General features: G+C 35.5%; 3 protein-coding genes across 3 annotated transcripts; all 3 read right to left on the bottom strand.

Annotated features, from left to right (window-relative positions):
* Positions 1-470: 470 nt before the first annotated feature.
* LOC110917577 (protein KINESIN LIGHT CHAIN-RELATED 3) lies at positions 471-3540 on the bottom strand. Its single transcript, XM_022162097.2, has 3 exons — positions 3227-3540; positions 865-2682; positions 471-785 (listed from the first exon to the last, which is right to left on the bottom strand). Exons 2-3 carry the CDS (start codon positions 2664-2666, stop codon positions 563-565), a joined length of 2025 nt encoding a protein of 674 aa, XP_022017789.1. The 5' UTR covers positions 2667-2682; positions 3227-3540; the 3' UTR covers positions 471-562.
* Positions 3541-10009: 6469 nt separating this feature from the next.
* Positions 10010-10929, bottom strand: LOC118488175. Its single transcript, XM_035985387.1, has 3 exons — positions 10830-10929; positions 10316-10718; positions 10010-10097 (listed from the first exon to the last, which is right to left on the bottom strand). The coding sequence occupies exons 1-3, from the start codon at positions 10927-10929 to the stop codon at positions 10010-10012; spliced, it is 591 nt and encodes a 196-aa protein (XP_035841280.1).
* Positions 10930-16375: 5446 nt separating this feature from the next.
* Positions 16376-20150, bottom strand: LOC110915898 (serine/threonine/tyrosine-protein kinase HT1). The gene is made up of 3 exons (XM_022160643.2): positions 19231-20150; positions 17238-17693; positions 16376-16816 (listed from the first exon to the last, which is right to left on the bottom strand). Exons 1-3 carry the CDS (start codon positions 19603-19605, stop codon positions 16574-16576), a joined length of 1074 nt encoding a protein of 357 aa, XP_022016335.1. The 5' UTR covers positions 19606-20150; the 3' UTR covers positions 16376-16573.
* Between the last annotated feature and the right edge of the window lie 796 nt (positions 20151-20946).

The raw sequence follows: 20946 nt of genomic DNA, 5'->3' as shown, positions 1-20946 counted from the left end.
CAACTATCATCAACATGTACCTTACCACCACCACCCATCAATGATTGTCAAGTACCATGACTCACTACCAAAATCAAATGTTCCAAAATAACCTAATTATGTTTCAATAAAACTAAAAATATATAAAAAAAAATTACATAGCAAGATCACTTGCATTCATTAGCCATCCGGGGCATCGAGTCCGCAATCCGTAGGCATTTAAAAAAGCGAGTTGTTTTAGAAAAACCTGAGTTGGACCCTCGAACTGTACTCGACGACGACCCCTCATGGAGGGTCCCAAAATAAACACTTAAAAGACACACTTGTGGTGAGGAGTGAGGTAACTAATAAGGTCTCTAAAAAGCATTTCATAATTGTACAAAACATTAACACTTTCTTCAAAGGGGTATAATAATGTACATATGAATTCAAAACCACCAATAAAAAAAAAAAAAAAAAAAAAAAAAAAAAAAAAAAAAAAAACCTTACAATAACTTTAAAGTACAACACTTTCTCAAATACTTATATAATTATGTGTTTATCAACTTGTATAGTACAGTACAATCATCTTGATCACCATACCTTAATCAGTAACAGTAAGAGTGGCACCATTGTTTATTGTTGACCCGTGGCTCGAGTCAAGAAGGTGTTCTAGTGATCTGTTCTTTTTGGTTCGAACCTTTCCCGCTTCTTTTAACAGTTCGGCTAACCGCCTCTTCTCATCATCCACATCCGGGTGTGCGGTCCCGAGCTTTTCCTCCCTAATCACAACAATCCGTTCCAATAGTGCGATCGCATCATCCAATCTGGTTAAAAAAAAAAACAACATTTAAAACACATTCCATTTAAAGCTGTTTTAACTGTCTATGATGTATTATCGTATACCTGCCAACAGCGTCATAAGTGCCAGCTAGATTGCTGTAAACCGCAAGAGTGTCAGGGTGATACGACCCGCACTCATGTTCTAATATGCTTCTAGCTTCTTCAAAAAGGTCAAGCGCTTCATTAATGGCATACCGTTGAACACATGTGAGTCCCATCTGGTTCAAAGCAATACCAAAAAACATGTTTTTCTTCTCGCCACTAGCACGAAGCTTTAAAATCGCGCTTTTGAAGGAATTATAAGATTCCGAGTATTTCCCCAGCACGTAATACATAACTCCCATTTGAGCTTCGATTCCCGCAACCGTGTTTTGCTGACCTGGCACGTCGTTGTATATCTTTAACGCCTTGTGTAACAGCTTCAGCGCGTAGTCAAGCTCGTTCATAGACTCGTAAATTGCTGAAATATCCGTAAACCCACACGCGATTTCCTCTTGCGGGATTCCAGGAGCGGGCTTTTCGTAAATACGAAGTGCGTTTTCGCAGTATGATTTCGAGTCTCGTATTTTGCCGATCTTGTTATGCAAATCAGCCAAACGCACATAAACGGAAGCAACGGCAGGATGATTCTCACCTTTTGACGATTTTAGAGCCATGAGTGCCTTTTGGTATGCGTGAATCGCCTCATCAAATCTAGATAGCGATAAATACGTGTCGCCGATACTTACATCCACCGAACAAACCTCGTTTTCATGCCCGTTAGCCATCATGGCCATACTGGCTAACACCAAGTGCTCGAGTGCAGCCTCGTGGTCACCTTTCGTTTCACAAATTAGACCCATCAGTTTTCGATCGGCTGCTTCTTCCAAGGACGCAGGTAAACCGTTCTCTTTATGGATTTCAAGAGCCGTTTGACAAAGTTTCTCGGCTTCATCGAATTGCAGAGCTTGAACATGAGCTTCAGCAAGATACCTACAAGTTTCACCGACTCTCGGATCGGTTTCGCCCAAAATCTTTTTTTGTAAATCCAAACCCGATTTGTAGCACTGTAACGAGTTTTCAAGTTGACCCAACATGGAATAAGTATCACCCAACTGCATATAGCCAGCGAATTTAGCGAGCGCGTGATCTTGACTTTCTTCATTTACGAGAATTCTTACCGAATTCTCGAGGATCTGAATGGCCTCACCGTACTGACCTAAGTTACAATATATGGCTGCTGTAACATGCATACACATTACGGCATCTAAACCGGGGTTCCCGTTAGTTGACTTTTCAAACGATTTCGCTGCGCGAAGAGCTAAATCGAGTGCTTTACGAGGGTTATCACCCGAAGACAACAAATCCCGAGCTTGTTTAAGCAAATGTGGACCGAGATTCACGTTCTTATCACCAACAACTGGCTTCTTGATACCTTTTTGAAGATATTTGTTCTTAGAAATTGATTCGGAATTCACTTCTGACTCCAATTCAGACGCTTTCTTCGATTTCTTCGAAGAATGAGATTTCGAGCTTTCTTGTTTTTCTTCAAAACTAGAAATCTCTTCATCTTGTTGAATAATTTCCACTTCTTTCATCTCACCTCCAACCAAGTGCCGCAACTCCGAATCGATTCTCGATTCTTCACCATCCGATCCGTAGCTAAGCCGAGATAGCGACTGATCAGAACTCTGCATCTCGCACACATTATCGTAAAGCTGATCGATTGACGGCTCGACCACTACACTCACACTATTCCCAGTAGCCACATTATCCGGAGACTTGCTCGAATCCAAATTATCATTTGTTTTCGGCAAATTTCCATTTTCGGGCATTTCGTCTATCACCTTATCTTCATGAATCTCATCCAAAACTAACCCAGGCATCTTTCACTAACAAACTCTGAACAAAATACCCAAATAGCAAAGCACAAAAATAACCATTCAAAGTTATTCCAAACAAAGACTTGACAATCAAATTTAGATTATTATTATTATTATTATACATATAGTCAAAAATCAAAATGAACAATTATAGCATAAACTTTTATTCCCTGTAATTATGGATAACACTATAACAGATCATAAAGATAAGCACCCAGTTGTTTTTAATTCATTATAATCTAAGTACACTTTAAAAAGTTTAAGGGGGGGGGGGGGGGGGGGGGGGCTAGACCCAGTAAAGTTTTGATCTTTTTAAAAGGAAACTGCAGCACACTGAAAAGAAAAGAAGCTTCAAGTTCATACTTCATAAGCTACATGATATAGTCAGTTATACAGATCTTAAGAAAGATTATACACTAAAACCAATCAAGAAACAACATACCCAGATGAAATAAAGTAAAAAAGCATAAAAAGATTGTAACTTTATAGTCAGTTGACTGATAATTTGCAAGAAAAAGATCAAAAAGCATGAAAATTTATCAAAATTTGGGGAAAAAGATTACCTTAGTGAGAACCCATGAAGAAAATATTGAAAATATTCAGAGTGAAGAATGTGGCTTTGTTGATAAAGATTCTTAAAGATTAAAGGTATGTGATTGTGGTATCTTTTTGTCAAGTTGAGGTGATGAGACAGTGGGTAAGCATGCATAGAGGACAAAATGGGTAATTATGAAATGAGGTCAGGGACAAAAATGGGAATCTTGAAAGTCATTCTTGAAGAAACAAGATGATTGATTTCTTGAGGGCTTTTTCTTGAAACCCAGAAGGGTTTCTGTTCTGCCTTTCTGGCAACTGAAGACTTTGTTTTCTGTTTGTTTGTTTGCACTTGCTAGATATAGGAGAAATGCCACTAGTGAAATGACTAATCTACCCTTGGTGTAGTGGGCTCATGTTGGTTCTATGTTGGGTAAAATGTTAAAAGAGAATTAGACCTAAGGTCACAGTCAATGGTAAGATTACTTTGGAATGGTGCAAGCAAGCAAGCCACTTTGTGGACATAACTTGTTCAAGACCAGAAATGGAATCCTAAGCAATCTCAAGATTTTTATTACTTTTATAAGATTTTATTAGAAGAGAATGGAGAGACAAATTAGATATTGGTGGTTGGTTTATTCTTTATTGATATGCTTTATAATAGTTTATTAGGCAAAGCTTAAAAGAAGATTCGGTTATTGTTATTATTGTTTAATGTTTAATATTATAACATTGTTATTTTTAATTAACATTTTTTTATATATAAAGGGGTTTTTGTGTTTTTTTTTATATGTAAAGGGGTTTTTGTGTTTTTTATAGTGTTAGCAATCTATAATGGCAAAAAGGTGTTTTAAAATCAAAGACTAGTCTCTCATAATTATTAAAGAAGGGTTATGAAACTTTTTGTGTCTACGGTTATGAAACTTTTTGTGTCTACAATGCACTATTCTTGATTAGCATTTTTATGATTTTTCAAGGCCATTTAAGGTATCATAAAAAGAAATTAAGACTTTGCTTTCCATTTCAACCTTTAGGTTGGTGATTTCTAGTTTTAAAACGACGTGTTTGTTTATAGCACTCTGCAAATGAAGACAAAATTCGATCTTATACCATTTTCTTAATCAGAATAGTATTTAAAGTTATATAACCTAAATAACATTGATGAGATGAGGCGTAGTCTGGTTAAATGATTCTTTATGTTGATTACATCGTGTATTTTTTAGAATGTGTTTTCACTTATTAGCCATCCATCTTTAATAAGTTTATCGCTCCACTCGTATACCATTTGTAGGCCCTATATTAGAACAATATGGTTAGGTGTTCATGATAGAATGGGGTGTTAAATTCTCATTTATTTGACACACATTAACTTCTTTAATATTAATAACTCTTACTAATAATAAAGAATTACATGTGTAATTTTTAAAGAAATAGACAATTGAACTATTATAACATTGTCATGTTATTTTTGGTTAAAACATTTTTTCATATGTAAAGGTGTTTTGTGTTCTTTTTTAATAATGTTACCAATACCAATCTATAATGGGAAAAAGTGTTTTAAAATCAAAGACTAGTCTCTCATAGCTATTAAAGAGGGTATGAAACTTTTTGTGTCTACACTGCACTATTCTTGATTAGCATTTTTTATGGTCTTTCAAGAATCAAGACCGTTTAAGGTAACATACAAATAAAATTTAAGATTTTGCCTTCCATTTCAACCTTTAAGTTGGTGATTTATAGATTTAAAACGACGTGTTTTGTTTGTAGGACTTTGCGAATGAAGACAAAAGTCGATCTTATACTATAACTTTCTTGATTAGTATTTGAAGTTATATAACTGAATAACGTTGATGATGCGTAGTCTGACAAAACGATTCTTTATGTTGATTCTGGTGTGTATTTTTGAAATGTGCTTTTCACTTATTAGTCGTCTGTCTTTAAATAAAATGTATCGCTCTACTCATATACCATTTGTAGGCCCTATATTAAAACAATATATGAGTAGGTGTTTATAATAGAATGGGGTGTTAAGTGTTAACGTCTCAATTATGTATAAAGTTCTTTAATCTGCATAACTCTTACTAATAATTAACAAAATTACATGTGTACTTTTTGAAGAAATAGACAATTGAAGTAACAAGCTTAACACATTGATTATAGACACATAACTAACTCAAGTGGAGCATTAAGGGATTGTTTAGCCAAAATCCTAAAGAATATTACCAATAAATCCAGAACCATCAAGTTCTTAACAAATATTTAAATCTAGAATCTAAAATCAGTTTCAAAGAATAGATGTTGCTTTGACATACTAATGAAAAATCTCTATCCAATACATTAAGTGAAATCAATTCAACTGATGAAGGCCTTTTTTTGGAAACCAATCCTAGAAGTTGATCGAATGTTGAAACCCAATAGGTAAACCTTCAACAAAAACAATATTAAAAAAATATAGATTTACCAAATCCAAACTAGTTTAATACCCGTCCGGTGGACGGGTTACGTTAACATCGTAACAAACAAAGCTAACCTATATTAAGTGTACACAAATTTAAACAACTTTACAAACAAAAGAATCATTCTTTAATTTATAACAGGAAAACGAACGTCAACAGCTTAACCACAAAACGATCGAAAATAAAACTGATAGAGTACTAAAACATGAAATGGTGTCATTTTAATGCAAAAGTAAACGGTAGGCAAAACATACGTATAATTTTTTTTAGAGAAAACATGCGGTCGCAGACCTTCCAACCAATCAAAATTACCAAAACTTGATTATTTTCGTAACTGCGGATGGCTTCATCAGTAAACTTGAGTGCAGTTTGACGATGTCAGGTTCCTATATTATTAGTTTACATGACCACATTTAGTGTTATTACATGCTACTATTCTGATTGCTAGAAATATGTTTGTGGTTTGAAATAAAAAAGGTTATTTTATTGAAAAAAAAAATAGAATGCCATTTCAAGTGAAACAAAGCTTACAAGTTACAAGTACAGCAAAAAGGGCATAGTTGTTCACTGTTCACCCTACAGATCTACAGTATACATTTACATGACAATATTTAGAGAAAAAATATGAATAGAGAGCTGGATACATTGGCTCAATTCGCCTGCAAATTATGGTTTTTAATTGCTAAATGTGGGTTCCGGGTGGGTAATAGGTTAGACCAGAGCTCCATATCAGATCACAAGCATGGTAATTAGTGCTGCAACAAAAAAACAATATATGAGCTAAGAGATCTTGACATCTACACTCTGTATGTCCTACACAACTATTACCCAATGTAAACCCTACAAATAGACAATTACCACTCTTAAAAATATTAATCAAGTTCATGTCAGTCAAAAGCCACCACATCTTAGTCTCTCTGCTACATTCACTCTAATCGCTCTCCCACCCAGAAAATGCAACCAACAAATACACACCGTGTTAAAACATAGTATTACAATGCGAGTTTCGAGGGCGAACTGGAATATTCCAAAAAGGTAAAAAGTAATGCAACACCTGTCGATCAAGATTCTCAATAGTATCATTCATTTCACTATCAGGACGCCATTGACACAAACCCAAAACCACGAGATCCCCACTCTCCCTATCGGAAACAATGCATGAATTGACCACCTTCTCGTGTTGTGTTCTCTGAAAATCTGCTCATGACGCTCACCATTTGTGTACACGGTAGGTTCCAGACATACACTGTGTATGAAGGCCCGGAAGTTTGGGGTGCACCGGGTCTTGATCCTTTTGTAGCAGCCTTTATTCACAGTTCAGATCCTGCCTCCTAATTCCTGATTCAAACAAAATGAAACAGTTCCATCTTTAAAAGTTCTCAATCCCTTGCTCATTTATGCTTAATTTGGTCAATGTTGTTATAATCCCTTGCTCATTTATGCTTAATTTGGTCAATGTTGTTATAAACTGGACCCTTTTTTATGAGTGGTGTGTGAGCTGGTTTAGTGCTGGACGAACTTTGATTTTCAGTAACTTTCTTCTTTGTTTCATGTGGTGTAGATAAATTAATACTCTTATTTCAACAAAAACCTCTTCACGTTTTCTTTTCTTTCTAAAAAATATGCTTCTATTATTATTTTAAATATAAAAAAAATATAACAATATACTATTCAAATTTTAAGGTAATATATATAAATATTTTAAAAATTATTTGTGACATCATCCTGTCAGTTTGACCGGTTGTCCCTCCGGTTATCTAAGAGTGTGACGGTTTACAGTCCGACCGGTTTTCAAAATATTGGTTTCGGTTGCAAGATTTGACTAAGTTATTACTATACAAGCCAAAAGCAATGAAGAAACTTACATAACCATGGAACATATCAATAGCCTTCTATGCTTCTTCTACAGTACTCATTGTTACAAACCCAAAGCCTCGACTTTGATCAATCTCCCTGTTATAAATAACCTAAACCACCAACATAAACCTTAATTTAAATCAAAATCCGTAATCCAAAAACCAAGACTTTCCAAAAGTGTAATAACGATTTCCTCAGAAACCTCAACAACGCCAGCTTGTTAAAAAATGATGATGTATAGAGGTATTTGCTTTAACAACCTAAGTTGCTTATCATCTTGATCAAATGGACTTGCCAAAAGAACTTGATCAAATGATTTTCAGAAAAAACATCAACAATTTTAAGTTTCAACTTTAAAATATGTATTTACAAAGTAATAGTTAGCCCTATATTCTACAATTCTAGGTCCTTCAATGAATTGGCACCCCGTCTTTTTATCAAAACACTTGATGTTTAGAAGTGTTACTTCAGCGGGCTTGTTAAGGCCTTGTCCGACTGGTGGTTTTTTCGTCTCATCGATATAAAGAATCACTTTGCGAGTTTGCGGTTATTAAACTGGATAAGAGACTCAAGGTCCAGTCGTCTCACATCGTTTTCCTCAATTCATTGTGAAAATACACTCATTCACTTGCACAGGTTACAACTCTCAAATTAGCAAAAAAAAAAAAAAAAAAAGAGAAAAAAAAGAAGAGAACGGAAAAGTGGGATTAGTGAACACTGAACACTCCCCCCTTCCAACAGAATGCATGCTTTGTGGAAAGTGGAAACCACATCCATGGCCTCCCCCTTCAACTAACCTGAGGAACCCAAGAGTAGAATTTTAGTACACAACTTGAACATACAACGTAAAGAGGGTCAACACGAGTGGACCAAACCTGGTAAGACCATTTGGCGTGTGTCAAGTCTCGTTTTTCCATGGTCAAAACAATATAGAACCTACCACCGGACCTCGTACACAGGTCTCCCAACTCTAACAATGTCCCCCACTATTATTACGAAAAAAAAGCTTGTTAATGGAACATTGTAGAATCAACATATTAAAAAAAAAGACAAGAAACTAACAGATAATCCCATGTTCCGCTACCTGCTGTTTCTAAAATCCATAATAAAAAATAGAAAGAATCGCACCATTTTCTTATGCAGTCAATTGCAACTGCTGTATTCAAATCAAATCGCATCCAGTACATAGTTCCTTATCGTTGGTTGGGAGGCGAGAGAAGTGCCACTGCTGCAGAACATCATCAACCACAATTTGAAACCCTAATTTGCAGGTTGAATAGGTGGTGGCCGAAGTGAGCAGGCAAGAGTCGATGATACAACGGTAGAATAGGGTGAACCGCATGGCTGCAAAATCACGGTTGCTGCAATGGTAGAAACTTTAATTTCCGCCACGAGCCTTCCGGATATTACCTCGCCAAGAGTCGATGATACTCATATTGATGAGAAATTAGGGGATAGGAGGCGAAGGTGTAGTGGTAGGTTCGTTGGGGTTGGTGGTTGAAGGTGAGATGTGACCGAAGAAAGAAATACCTAGGATATATGTTGATGATGATTTGGAAAATAGTGGGAACAGGTTTGGTGAAGATGTTCGATGACAGGGAGTTTTATGGTGGAGAGACGCTGGAATCAATGGATAGTGGCATAACTGCATATAAGCATAAAATTAGGAGGTGAAAACTGGCATTAAAAAATAAAAACTGTCAATTTTTTTTGGATTTGAATGGCTGAGATTCATTCTTAAAAATAACTAAATAGTTATTGTGGTCAAGATCAACCCAAATTACAGTTTTTTCTGATTAACTGGCAGTTCTCTAGTGGAGATAATGGGCAGGAAAAGGTGGAGGTAACCACCTGCTAAGGAAACCGTAAAAAACCGCCTCGAACCGCCATCATAGCGGTTATTTTTGGGAGTTTAAAGGGCTGAGATTTCATCTCAGCATGATCTAACGGTGGATATCGTTTTAGAAAGCGGTTACACTTAATGGGTTCCATATATATATATAATTAAACCATGGAGTGTTTCTTGCTGATGTACTTGCCTAGAATGCTGTTCACTAAGAGTATATTTGTCTTTTTCATCCTTTGAACATTCCCATGTCTTAAGACCATATGTAGTGGTAAATCAAAATAATGCCCCCACCATGGGGCATTATTCGACACGTGTCATTCCAGTCAGTATGGAGCATTATAGCATAAAGTGGTGTAGTGGGGCATTATTCCAATAACCCCCATGCAATCATTTCACAATTATTATTTTTTTAACTTTAAATACTTCATTAAATTAAAAAAAAATACAATACTAGAAATAAAAAAAAAAATATCCGATTAAAAAAAAAACACTAGTTTTCGTCTTCGCTTTCTTCACCCTCGCCAACTTCGTCTTCCTCGTCCTCCGTTTCTTCCTCTCCCTCAGGTGGTACATACCGAACCGACCATGCGTGGTGTACCAAATCAACCATTAACTGGGAATGGTACGGTTCGTAACGCAACTCTCGCGCATTATTCACTCTTTCTTCCATTGACGCCTATGGATGCTCCTCTTGAACGGCTTCTGGCACATAATTCTGGCATATCGCCTTTCCTTCGTCTTCCAAAATCATGTTGTGCATGATTATACAAGCGTACATAGAATCTCTCATTTTTTGCTTGCTCCATGCACGACAAGGATTTCTCAAATATTGCCAGCGTTGTTTAAGAACCCCAAAGCATCTCTCAATGTCTTTTCGTGAAGACTCTTGAACCTTTTTAAAGTATGCTATTTTTTCATCAATAGGATCACTATACGTCTTCACGAAAATCGAATACCTAGGATAAATTCCGTCACTCAAATAATATCCATGAGGGTAGTAGTTTCCATTTGCGTAAAACGACGCTTTTGGAGCTTTGCCAGAAATCCACTTTTCTAACAACGGAGATTGTTCAAAAACATTGATATCATTGCATAACTCGACAACGCCAAAGTAAGCCGACCAAACCCAAAGGTCCTGTGAAGCAACCGCCTGAAGAATAATAGTGGGTCCTTTTTGGTCACCACGTGTGTGTTGGCCTCGCCATGCAGTCGGGCAGTTATCCCAACGCCAATGCATGCAATCTATGCTCCCGATCATACCAGGCAAACCATGCTCAGCATTATGTACCTCGTAGATCTTTTGAAGGTTGTCCCATGTGGGCGTTCTAAGATAACGCGCACCGTACACATCAATTATACCTTTATAAAAAATATAGAGAAACATAAGCTTCAAAAAAATTGTAAACATACTCGTCGTTTTTTAAAAAAAAGTAAAGTATAGGAAACGACTATGCGTACACTTTTGGATACCGGTAAATCCAAGTGCCCCTCTCGCATCCGCTTTTTGTTTAAAATAATCGTAGTTGGCTTCCAAGTCGTCGACTATGCGTAGAAACAACCGCTTACTCATTCGGAAACGACGCCTAAAAAATTCGTTCGAAAATGTCGGCGCCTCATCAAAATAATCTTTCATCAAACGATCGTGTGCCGCGCGTCGGTCTCGTTCAATATAACCTCTTTTATTTTTTTCTGCTTGGGGCGACGACAATGCTTGACATATCTCACCGCTAGTTGACAAGCACTCGTAACCGCCTCTTGCTCAAGCTCCTCATTGGTGGAACCATCGCCATCCGAAAAATACTCGTTGTAGTAAAAATTTACCATGGATGAAGAACTAGAAGAATCCATCAAGTTTTTTATAAAATGGTTGGGTTTTTTAGAGAGTTTTTGAGATTGTTTTTGTTAAAAATGAATGAGTTTATATATATATATATATATATATATAGGTAAAAGGTTAAAAAAGTAATAATAAAAGAAGTAGCCGTTATATGTAGCCGTTGGAAGACATTGATTGGTCGGTCAAATCGAGCAAAGCGTTTTAAATAAAACGCCATTTTGATTTTTTTCGAAAAAAACGCCCGGAAACGCCGGGTGTAATGGCATGGGGGGCGTTATCCGCCGTTTTTTTAAAATTTTTTTAAAAACCACGCCCCACTACGGATGGTCTAAGCAAATTTAAGAACCAAACACCTCATGGGTTTTTTAGCGGATAGATTCCAATTCCTTCCTAAATTTTATGTGAACCAGCATTCACATTTGATCCTTATCATTATGTGAGTATGTCATCTATATTTTATATAGAGTAGTTGTAAGAGCATTCACATCCCTTACATTAAAATTTATGAGAGCGTTTTTTATATTATAAAAAAGTGGTTATAAATGGAGCAGAAAAAAATATTACTGTTTATGTGTATTTTTGAGGGGACACTGTTCACCCTCCGTAACTTTTTTAATATATTTTAAAAGTGATTGTGAGTTTAAGAGAAAGAAACTCTAATACTAAAGATATTAAAGAGTATTATTCATTTGAAAGGAAAGAGAAAATGCACTTGTTTTTTTATGTAATTAGGGTATCCGGTGTGTGAGTCGGCAAAGTGAGTTTACCACTCGATAACCACCACCACCAACACTAGTTTACCGCTCAAACTTTACCAAATCGGTGGTGGGTTGTCGATGCGGTGAAGAGTGTGTGTGTGTGTGTGATGGGGTGGGGTCCATGCAATCTCTCAACCAATCACACCCTTTTCCTTTTTTTTAAAAAAAAATTTACCACTTCAACAAGTGTCTAAACCATTGCCAACACTTTTCAACAAAGTTTAAACATTTTTCACTGATTGACGTGGCGCACTCTGATTGGTTGATTTTTTAGTTTGTCACTCTCAAGTGTTTAACCACTCCTTACACCCTTAGAGCATTCACAATCAAACATCTTACTTCATCTATATAATTACACTAAAAAACACTACATTTTCTCTCTTCTTTTCAATTAAATAATATTTTGTTATACTTTTATCATTACCTTATTTTTCTCTCATTTACTCACAACCACTTTTGAAAAATATGAAAAATTATAGAGGTGAATAAAATCTCCTCCAAATTTACTGATAAACAGTAAATTTTTCTCTTTTTTTCTCCCTTCTCCACTCACAATGGAGGTGAATAGGATTGTAAATGCTCTAAGTGGTTGTAAGTGGGGGAGGGAGAAAATGTTACTGTTCATCAATAAATGTAGAGAAAATATTGTACACTTTCTATAATTTTTTAATAGAGTTAATTACACAGATGGACCCTATGGTTTATAGCTAGTTTCACCTTATGGTACTAACTTTTTTTCAACAGGTTTAGGGTTTATGATTTCAATTGTAACACCTTTGGGTAGTAACACCAAAATTAGTTAATTTTATTAATAAAATAACTAAAATACCCTTCTATTTTTTTTTTTTAATTTTATCAAACCTTTGGGTACTAACACCTAAATTTATTTAAGTTTAAATCAGTTTTACAAAATCTATTTATTTTTTTTCATCTTTTTATTAAATTTTTTATTTAACATAAAATCTACTAGTTACACTAGTATTTTTTTTGTTCATGTACATTTTACTATTTTAGAACTTATATAGTTTCTATATTTATTATATTGATCACTGAGATATAAAATACATATTAATATAAAACTAATTATATACACAATTCCGTTCTAAAAAATTAAATACACAGTTGAAAAGTTTACTCGATACATCTTAGTTGAATCCAAAATTGAAAACGAGTAAGGTTTACATTATTTAAAACTAACAGCTTTATACATGTCTATTTTTTAATTTACATGAAAGATATTTATTAGAGTGAATTGCAAGTTTTGTCCTTTATCTTTAGGCCATTTTGTAAGTTTTGTCCTTTATGTTTAAATTTGACGAGTTTTGTCCTTTATGTTTAAAAATCAAGCACGTTTTACCCTTTGGGCCTTAAAAATCAAGCACGTTTTGTCCTTTATGTTTAAAAATCAAGCACGTTTTGTCCTTTATGTTTAAAAAATCAAGCACGTTTTGTCCTTAAAAATCAAGCACGTTTTGCCCCAAAGGGTAAAACGTGCTTGATTTTCAAACATAAAGGACAAAACTCGTCAAATTTAAACATAAAGGACAAAACTTGCAAAATGGCCTAAAGATAAAGGACAAAACTTGCAATTCACTCTATTTATTATTATCCATCATATCTATCCAAAATTGAAAACGAGTAAGGTTTACATTGTTTAAAACGAGTAAGATATTTAATTTACATAAAACTATATAGCTAGTAGCTTTTATTTATAATAAAAAGATGAAAATAAAAAAAAATAGATTTTGTAAAATTGATTTAAACTTAAATAAAATTAGGTGTTAGTACCCAGATGTGTTATATTGATAAAATTAAAAAAATGGAAGTGTATTTTAGTCATTATATTGATAAAATTAACTAATTTTGGTGTTAGTACCAAAGGTGTTACAAAATTGAAACCATAAAATCTAAACCTGTTAAAAAAAAGTTAGTACCTAAAGGTGAAACTAGCTATAAACCATAGGGTCTATCTGTGTAATTAACTCTTTTTAATATTTTTGAAAGTGGTTGTGAGTAGAGAAAAGAAAAAAAGTAATGATTAAAGTATAAGAAAATATTATTTAATTAAAAAACAAAGAGAAAATACAATGATTTCTAGTATGATTATAAAGATAGAGAAACTATTTGTATTCACATGTTAATGAAGTTTTAAAAGGGAACTTACATAGTAATTCAATGGATGCTAATGAGGTAGTGGTGGAGTGGTTGAGAAAAGAATTGGTGTTTATTGTGATCCAGGTTCGATTCTTACTCTCCTCATTATTTTATGCGGCATCCAGGTGAAGAGCGAATACGGGTGGCGCCGGTTCGACTTGGATGGGAGGCGAGGTTTTACCGATTATTCCACTGTCGTGCCTTCGGACGGGTGAAGGTCGGATTTCTGCGCATCTGGGGAGAGCCAAGGGGTTGGCGACGGTCGAATAGTCGATCTTGATTACAGTGTCCGGTGTCACGGTAGTTGACACATCATTATTTGCCATTTAAAAAAAAAAAGTAATTCAATGGATGATTCATGGAATAAAAAAAAAGCAACTTTGGACATCCCAATCAAAGAATTGGACCTAGTACCGGCTATCTAAATAAATGCCACATGTTAATGTTGATACGTGACATAGCTCCGGCCACATTAAATAGACGGAATATATAATATTACGTTGAGGGATTATGCTATTGACCTATCATACATTAAGTAGAGGCATCTATTAATTTTTATTTTTCTAATCTTTAACTCCTTATAGATGCATCATATGCACTATAATAATGTCAAGTAACTTACGATATTTCTTTTCTTAGTACATACATGCTCATAAACGTAAACGAGTTGAGTTTTAGGTTAACTGTGAGCTTGACTCATGAGAAATTTTTCAAGCTTGATGAGAATTTTTTCAAGCTTGTGCTCGGTTTGTGAGTGATTTTTCAAGCTTGAGTTGTGCTCGTGCTTAGTTCGTTTATAATTATTTTATTTTAGGTATATCTTTATCTTTATTTTATATATATTTATCATTATAACTCTATATATGTAACATTATATATTAATTTAGGTATCTTTATTATAACTTCTGGGTAAGAGTTGGCTACAAAGTCCATTTTTCCTACAAAGTGTAAAAAGTTATAAAACACTATAATGTCAACCATAAAACATAATCAAAACCCACAAATAACAAAGTGAAGATTACTAAAACGCCATATTTGTGGGTTTTGTGTTGTGTTCTAGATGATAAGGCTTTGATTATTGAATGACTAATATTAGTGTATTTTATGTTGATTATCATGTTGTGTTTTATATTCATAATTCTACGACGGTGGATTTGAAGTTTTTATGGACTGTTAGGGTTTGGATATTGTGTTTTAATTAATATATTCACTCTGTCATTTGTGTGTTTTATAACTGAAATTGTGGTGTTTTATGACTTTGTACACTTTATAGGAAAAATGGACTTTGTAGCTGAACCCCGCCCTATAACTTATATATAATAGTTGTTGGATTATATATTAGCCCAATCAATGGGCCTTAAGGTTTACCTTGGGCTTGGATAGCAACTAAATGAACTAATAATGTGTATAGATAAATTCTCATTAAATATATATTGTTGGATTATATATGCAGCCCAATGGGCCTCAAGGTTTACCTTGGGCTTGGATGAGATCCTCTCCCTTGTAAATACACAAGCAACTAAATGAGCTAATGATGTTAGTACACACAATGAATATAAGTCTTGCTTTCTCAAGAGCCAGTTATCTAGAGTTTCCAAGACTCCGAGAGTACCCTATAAGGTTTCTCAAGTACCATATGAGTACGTGTTTGGAAGTGTCTTTGCGTCATCCTACCACCGCCATCATCATCTTTACTCTTTAGCGACCCTCGATTACGGTCAGGCCCGTCCCCGAGAACTCTTAGGTTCTCAAGGGCCCTGTTCAAGTTATAAAAATGGATCCCCAAAAACTAATCAAATTGGATTGGACTAGTAGGCTACATAGTATAAACTTTTTTTTTAAATAACTGGGCCCCTAAAATTGATGGGCCTGTGAGCTAGCCCACCCTGCACAGGCTGTTAACCGGCCCTGATTACGGTACCCGGAAATTTTGTTGGGGACGCGCTGCCACGTGCTATCCGCCGTTTAAGAGTGTGAGCGTCCAACACCATTTTGTATGTCACCAAACAATGAGATAATAGTAGCTATTTGATGTACATTATAAGGTAAATGCATCTTCAAATTAACAAGGTTTAAGTTTGAAGTTAAGAACCTCAAATAGGTGACAGATTAGTCAGGTTTTCTAGTTGACTCCAGTATGAAAATATAAACCTAATCATCATCTCCTGTTAAACAATTTATAATGGCTATAATTGCATATGTATCAAAAGTGGATTCTAATTTCTAAAAGGCTAAAATGATAACAAACATGACCATGCAAAAATGTATAAAGATCCAAAAACAATATTATTATTTTAGATATCTAAATCCCCAGGCAAATTAGTCAAAGAAACCAATACAACTACTCCAATATTTGTAATCAGACTTACAATATATCATAATTCATAATTGCTCAGTTTCAGTTTTTTAAACACCTGGTAATGAAGGAACAACCAGATCACGCTCACATTCGGCATAATCCATGATTAGTCCCTAGATGCAGTTTTACGGGGACCGAAACAACCACGGTCACAACCGAAAGAACCGCCATTACCAGGTTCAAATGTTGTCAAGAAATCAGGATTTTCCTCCACACATGCTGCATATCTCTCCAAAATCCTCACAATTTCATCAAACCCGGGTCGTTTTTCTGGTTTGCTTGACCAACATCGTCTGATGAGCTGGCGAAACGCCATTGGACATGAATCGGGTAACGGAGGTCTAGCATTCTGCATGCATATATGTAAACAGAATCACATAAATGCATCTAACAGCAAGAATATATACACATAGAGAGAGAGTTAAAAATACAAAAGCCCCTTAACGTGCGAAGCGTACGCGACCACCAAATAATGTGCATAATTACGCATATAAAATGCGTAATTAGGTTTTACTCATGCGTGAATTGTGTTTTTGTCCATGTGTGATTTTGTGTTTTTTACCACATGCGTAATTAGGGGTTACTCATGCGTGATTTCTATGTTTTGTTCATGCGTGATTTTGTGTTTAACCTATGCGTGATTAGGGTTTGAATTTTATAACGTGTAAGTCACGTACGCTTCGCACGTTAACGGGCTATTGTATGTTAACCATCCCCTATATATATACACACACATATATATATATATATATGAGATTAAACGAAAATACCTTTTGACAGACGGCAAATGCAGCTTGTTCCGGAGTCATATCATCAAAAGGAGTCAAAGCAGTTAAAAGTTCCCAAAGAACAATGGCAAAACTGTAAACATCAATTTTCTTTGTATGTTTCTTTTCTCTGATCATTTCGGGCGCCATCCAACGATAAGTACCCGTAAATCCTTTTGCGCTACCACATTGGGATTCTAAACACGAGATGCCAAAATCGGCAACTTTTACACTCATATCTTCACCAAGCAGTAGATTTTCAGATTTTAGATCCCTGTGAAGTATGCCTTGAGAATGAAGGTACTGCATTCCCCATGCAATGTCAAGGGCCAGCTTTAAAACTAGGTTCGGTGGCACTGAATACGGCTCCTGCTGATGGAGATACGCCCTAAGGGACCCACCCGCCAAGTATTCCGTAATTATACAAAACACAGGAGGTTTTTTACAAGCCGCAATTAACTGCATTAAAACCGATAAATAATCTTTGTTATAAACAGAGGTGATTTAATAATAACGCACGGGCAATAGATTATAATATCATAAGTTCATTCATAACCCACCGACCAACAAGTAACCAGAATACGTACACATAAAGAGAGAACTATACAACATATTAGCAAGTTCTTGATTAGTTAAGCATTCTTTGACCACAATGAAGCATATTACTTTACAACATGGTGCATTGCATTCGACTTTCACAGCCTGATCAACCCGTATGGTATTAAATTTACTAGGTTGCTGAAGTATTCACGCAGCAACGATTAAGGTAATCCTTAAGCAAACAGATCTAAAGTCGTTGATATCAGTAATCAAGCAAAATAAGATATGACTTATTCCTACTACTTTTAACCTAAGCGGATATTCATTTTCAATCAAGGAATTGAGGCCATCTAGTAGCATAATCAATTCAAGCCATCAACTTGACCTGAAAGTCAAAATGCAGCCAAATTTATATATTTATGCGATATAATTACTTATTCCTACTATTTTTGACCTAAGCAGATATTCACTTTCAATCGAGGCCTTCGAGTAACGTATTCAATTCAAGCCATCAACTTGACCCGAAAGTCAAAATGCAGCCGAATTTATATATCTACCCGAGATGATAACTTATCCCTATTATTTTTGACCGAAGCAGATATTCACTTTCAATCAAGGAATCGAGTAACATATTCAATTCAAGCCATCAACTTGACCCGAAAGTCAAAATGCAGCCGAATTTATATATCTACCCGAGATGATAACTTATCCCTATTATTTTTTACCGAAGCAGATATTCACTTTCAATCGAGGAATCGAGTAACATATTCAATTCAAGCCATCAACTTGACCCGAAAGTCAAAATGCAGCCGAATTTATATATCTACCCGAGATGATAACTTATCCCTATTATTTTTGACCGAAGCAGATATTCACTTTCAATCGAGGAATCGAGTAACATATTCAATTCAAGCCATCAACTTGACCTGAAAGTCAAAATGCAGCCAAATTTATATATCTACCCGAGATGGTAACTTATTCCTACTATTTTTAACCTAAGTACATATTAATTTTCAATTGACAAATCAAGGCCTTTTAGTAACATAATCAATTCAAGTCCATCAACATGACCTAAAAGTGAAAATGCAGCCGAATTTATGCATCAACACGACATGATAAGCAATCTATCATGTTGAGTTCCATCACAATTTCAAATAATCATGTACACTTATAGATATTTTCCTGCCAAACTCAATTACTTTCCCATGCTTGTACATTATAATCACCTAACGTTAAGAAAATTAAAAACTTTAGGTACGACATAATTGGAAATCTATCCAACTATAGCCGCGACTACAGCCTTACACCAACAATTACAACCTCAACTAAAACCTTCCATTATTACTCATAATAACTATGACAACAACATTTAACCCACACATCTCAAGCAAATAAACAACATAACATAACATAACATATCCTTATGGACCTTATAAATCAAACTGTAAAAACTTACAGTAATAATATTCGGATGCTGAAGCCGAAACAACAAAACGACCTCCGAAGTAAACTGATTCTCCAACATCAATGCCAATTCTCTATCCTCCTCAGGCTGACTAACAAGCTTAATTGCAACATCTTGTTGCTTATAAACCCCTCTGTAAACCCTACTATGCCTCCCAGTAGCAAACTTATTCCCTATAAACAACTGTGACATGTCAGCACTCCATTCTGACTCATCTTCTTGTTCAAATCCGTTTGATTTTATCGCGCCTCCAGACGACACCAGATACTTGGACCACGACACCGCTCGCTTGTACTCCCCGAGCGATAACCGCCTCTCCAGCTTCCCATTGTTGGAAATTTGTTTAAACCAGTTCAATTTCTTCATCGAATCATCAATTACATATACTATTTGATAAAAATAATTGGAGTTGTTACCAAAGGTGTAACTAACTAACTTACTGGCTAACTAACAAACTAACTAACAATCTACATTCGATGATTTCTATTTCTGTTCTGATTCAAAACCTAATTAATATTAATATATATAGAATAATAGATATAGATATATAAAAGTGAAGTGGAAAGGTGTTGAAGAGAAGATTAGATGATAATAATAATAATATGCATCGGTATCCGTGCAAGCCTGAAGATACGGGAAATCTGGAAAACAAATCTACAAGTTGTGCAACTACCGTAACGACGGAATCTACATGAAACGACGACGTATAGCTACATCGAGAAGCGTGAAATGCGGACACTCCGACCGGCAGGCGGAGGAGATGTGGTGGTGGTGGTGGTTTCTCGGTCTAGAATATGGTGGAGTGAGAGAAGGAAGAAGTGAAGTGTGGAGGGTTGGTTGGTTTGTTTGTTTGTTTCACCCAGAGAGAGAGAGAGAGAGAGAGAGAGAGAGAGAGGGAGGGAGAGAGAGATACAGGGAGGGGTTCTTGTAAGGCCATGTGTAGTCATAAAGCCCTTAAAGGGGCGTTATGCGCCATGTGGCGCGCCACGTCAGCGTGTGGGCGTTATGGGGCCTTATGGATTTAAGCCCGTAGTCATAAAGCCCCCGCCTAATCATTAACTATTTAATAATTTTCAATTTTATTAATTAATATAAAAAACATTGCTTAAATTTGATTGGTGGAAAGTTTGAAAGATTCCCACATAACCGGCGCTATGCATATCGCGCTTCTCAAATTTTTTTTGTCATAACGCCCCCCGTAATGGTGTGCGGGGCGCTATGGGGGCGCTATGGCTCTTTTGGGCGCCACATGGAGCCCCACTACATATGCTCTAACAATCATAACGTGCAAAGATCCACTTCAAAGGAGACCAGAGGGGTATTGCCGTTGATGGCGACGTTTACCTCTCCTTTTAATATTTTTACTTTCCCATTTTACCCTTACCTTAAATTAGATTCTTTTTAAGCAAAAAAAACTTAGATGATATTCTAATTTTAAGTAAATTTGTTTTTGAGTTCCAATATTTTAATGGTTTTAATCACTTGAGTTCAAAATCAAAAGGTTTAATATTCTGAGTCCCTAACTGCGCATTTTATAACATTTTAAGTCTCTGTGTTTTAGTGGTTTTAACCACTTAAGTCCAAAATCAAAGTACAGGTGTTAAAAAATTGGATTCAAAACGTTATAAAACGAGCAATTAGAGACTCAGGGCGTTAAACTTTTTGATTTTGGATTCGAGTGGTTAAAACCACTAAAACATAGGGACT

This window comes from Helianthus annuus, chromosome 16 (assembly GCF_002127325.2).
Source record: "Helianthus annuus cultivar XRQ/B chromosome 16, HanXRQr2.0-SUNRISE, whole genome shotgun sequence".
NCBI classification, from domain to species: Eukaryota; Viridiplantae; Streptophyta; class Magnoliopsida; order Asterales; family Asteraceae; genus Helianthus; species Helianthus annuus.
The sequence above is the reverse complement of the archived record's forward strand: the minus strand, read 5'-3'. Positions and strand labels throughout refer to the sequence as shown.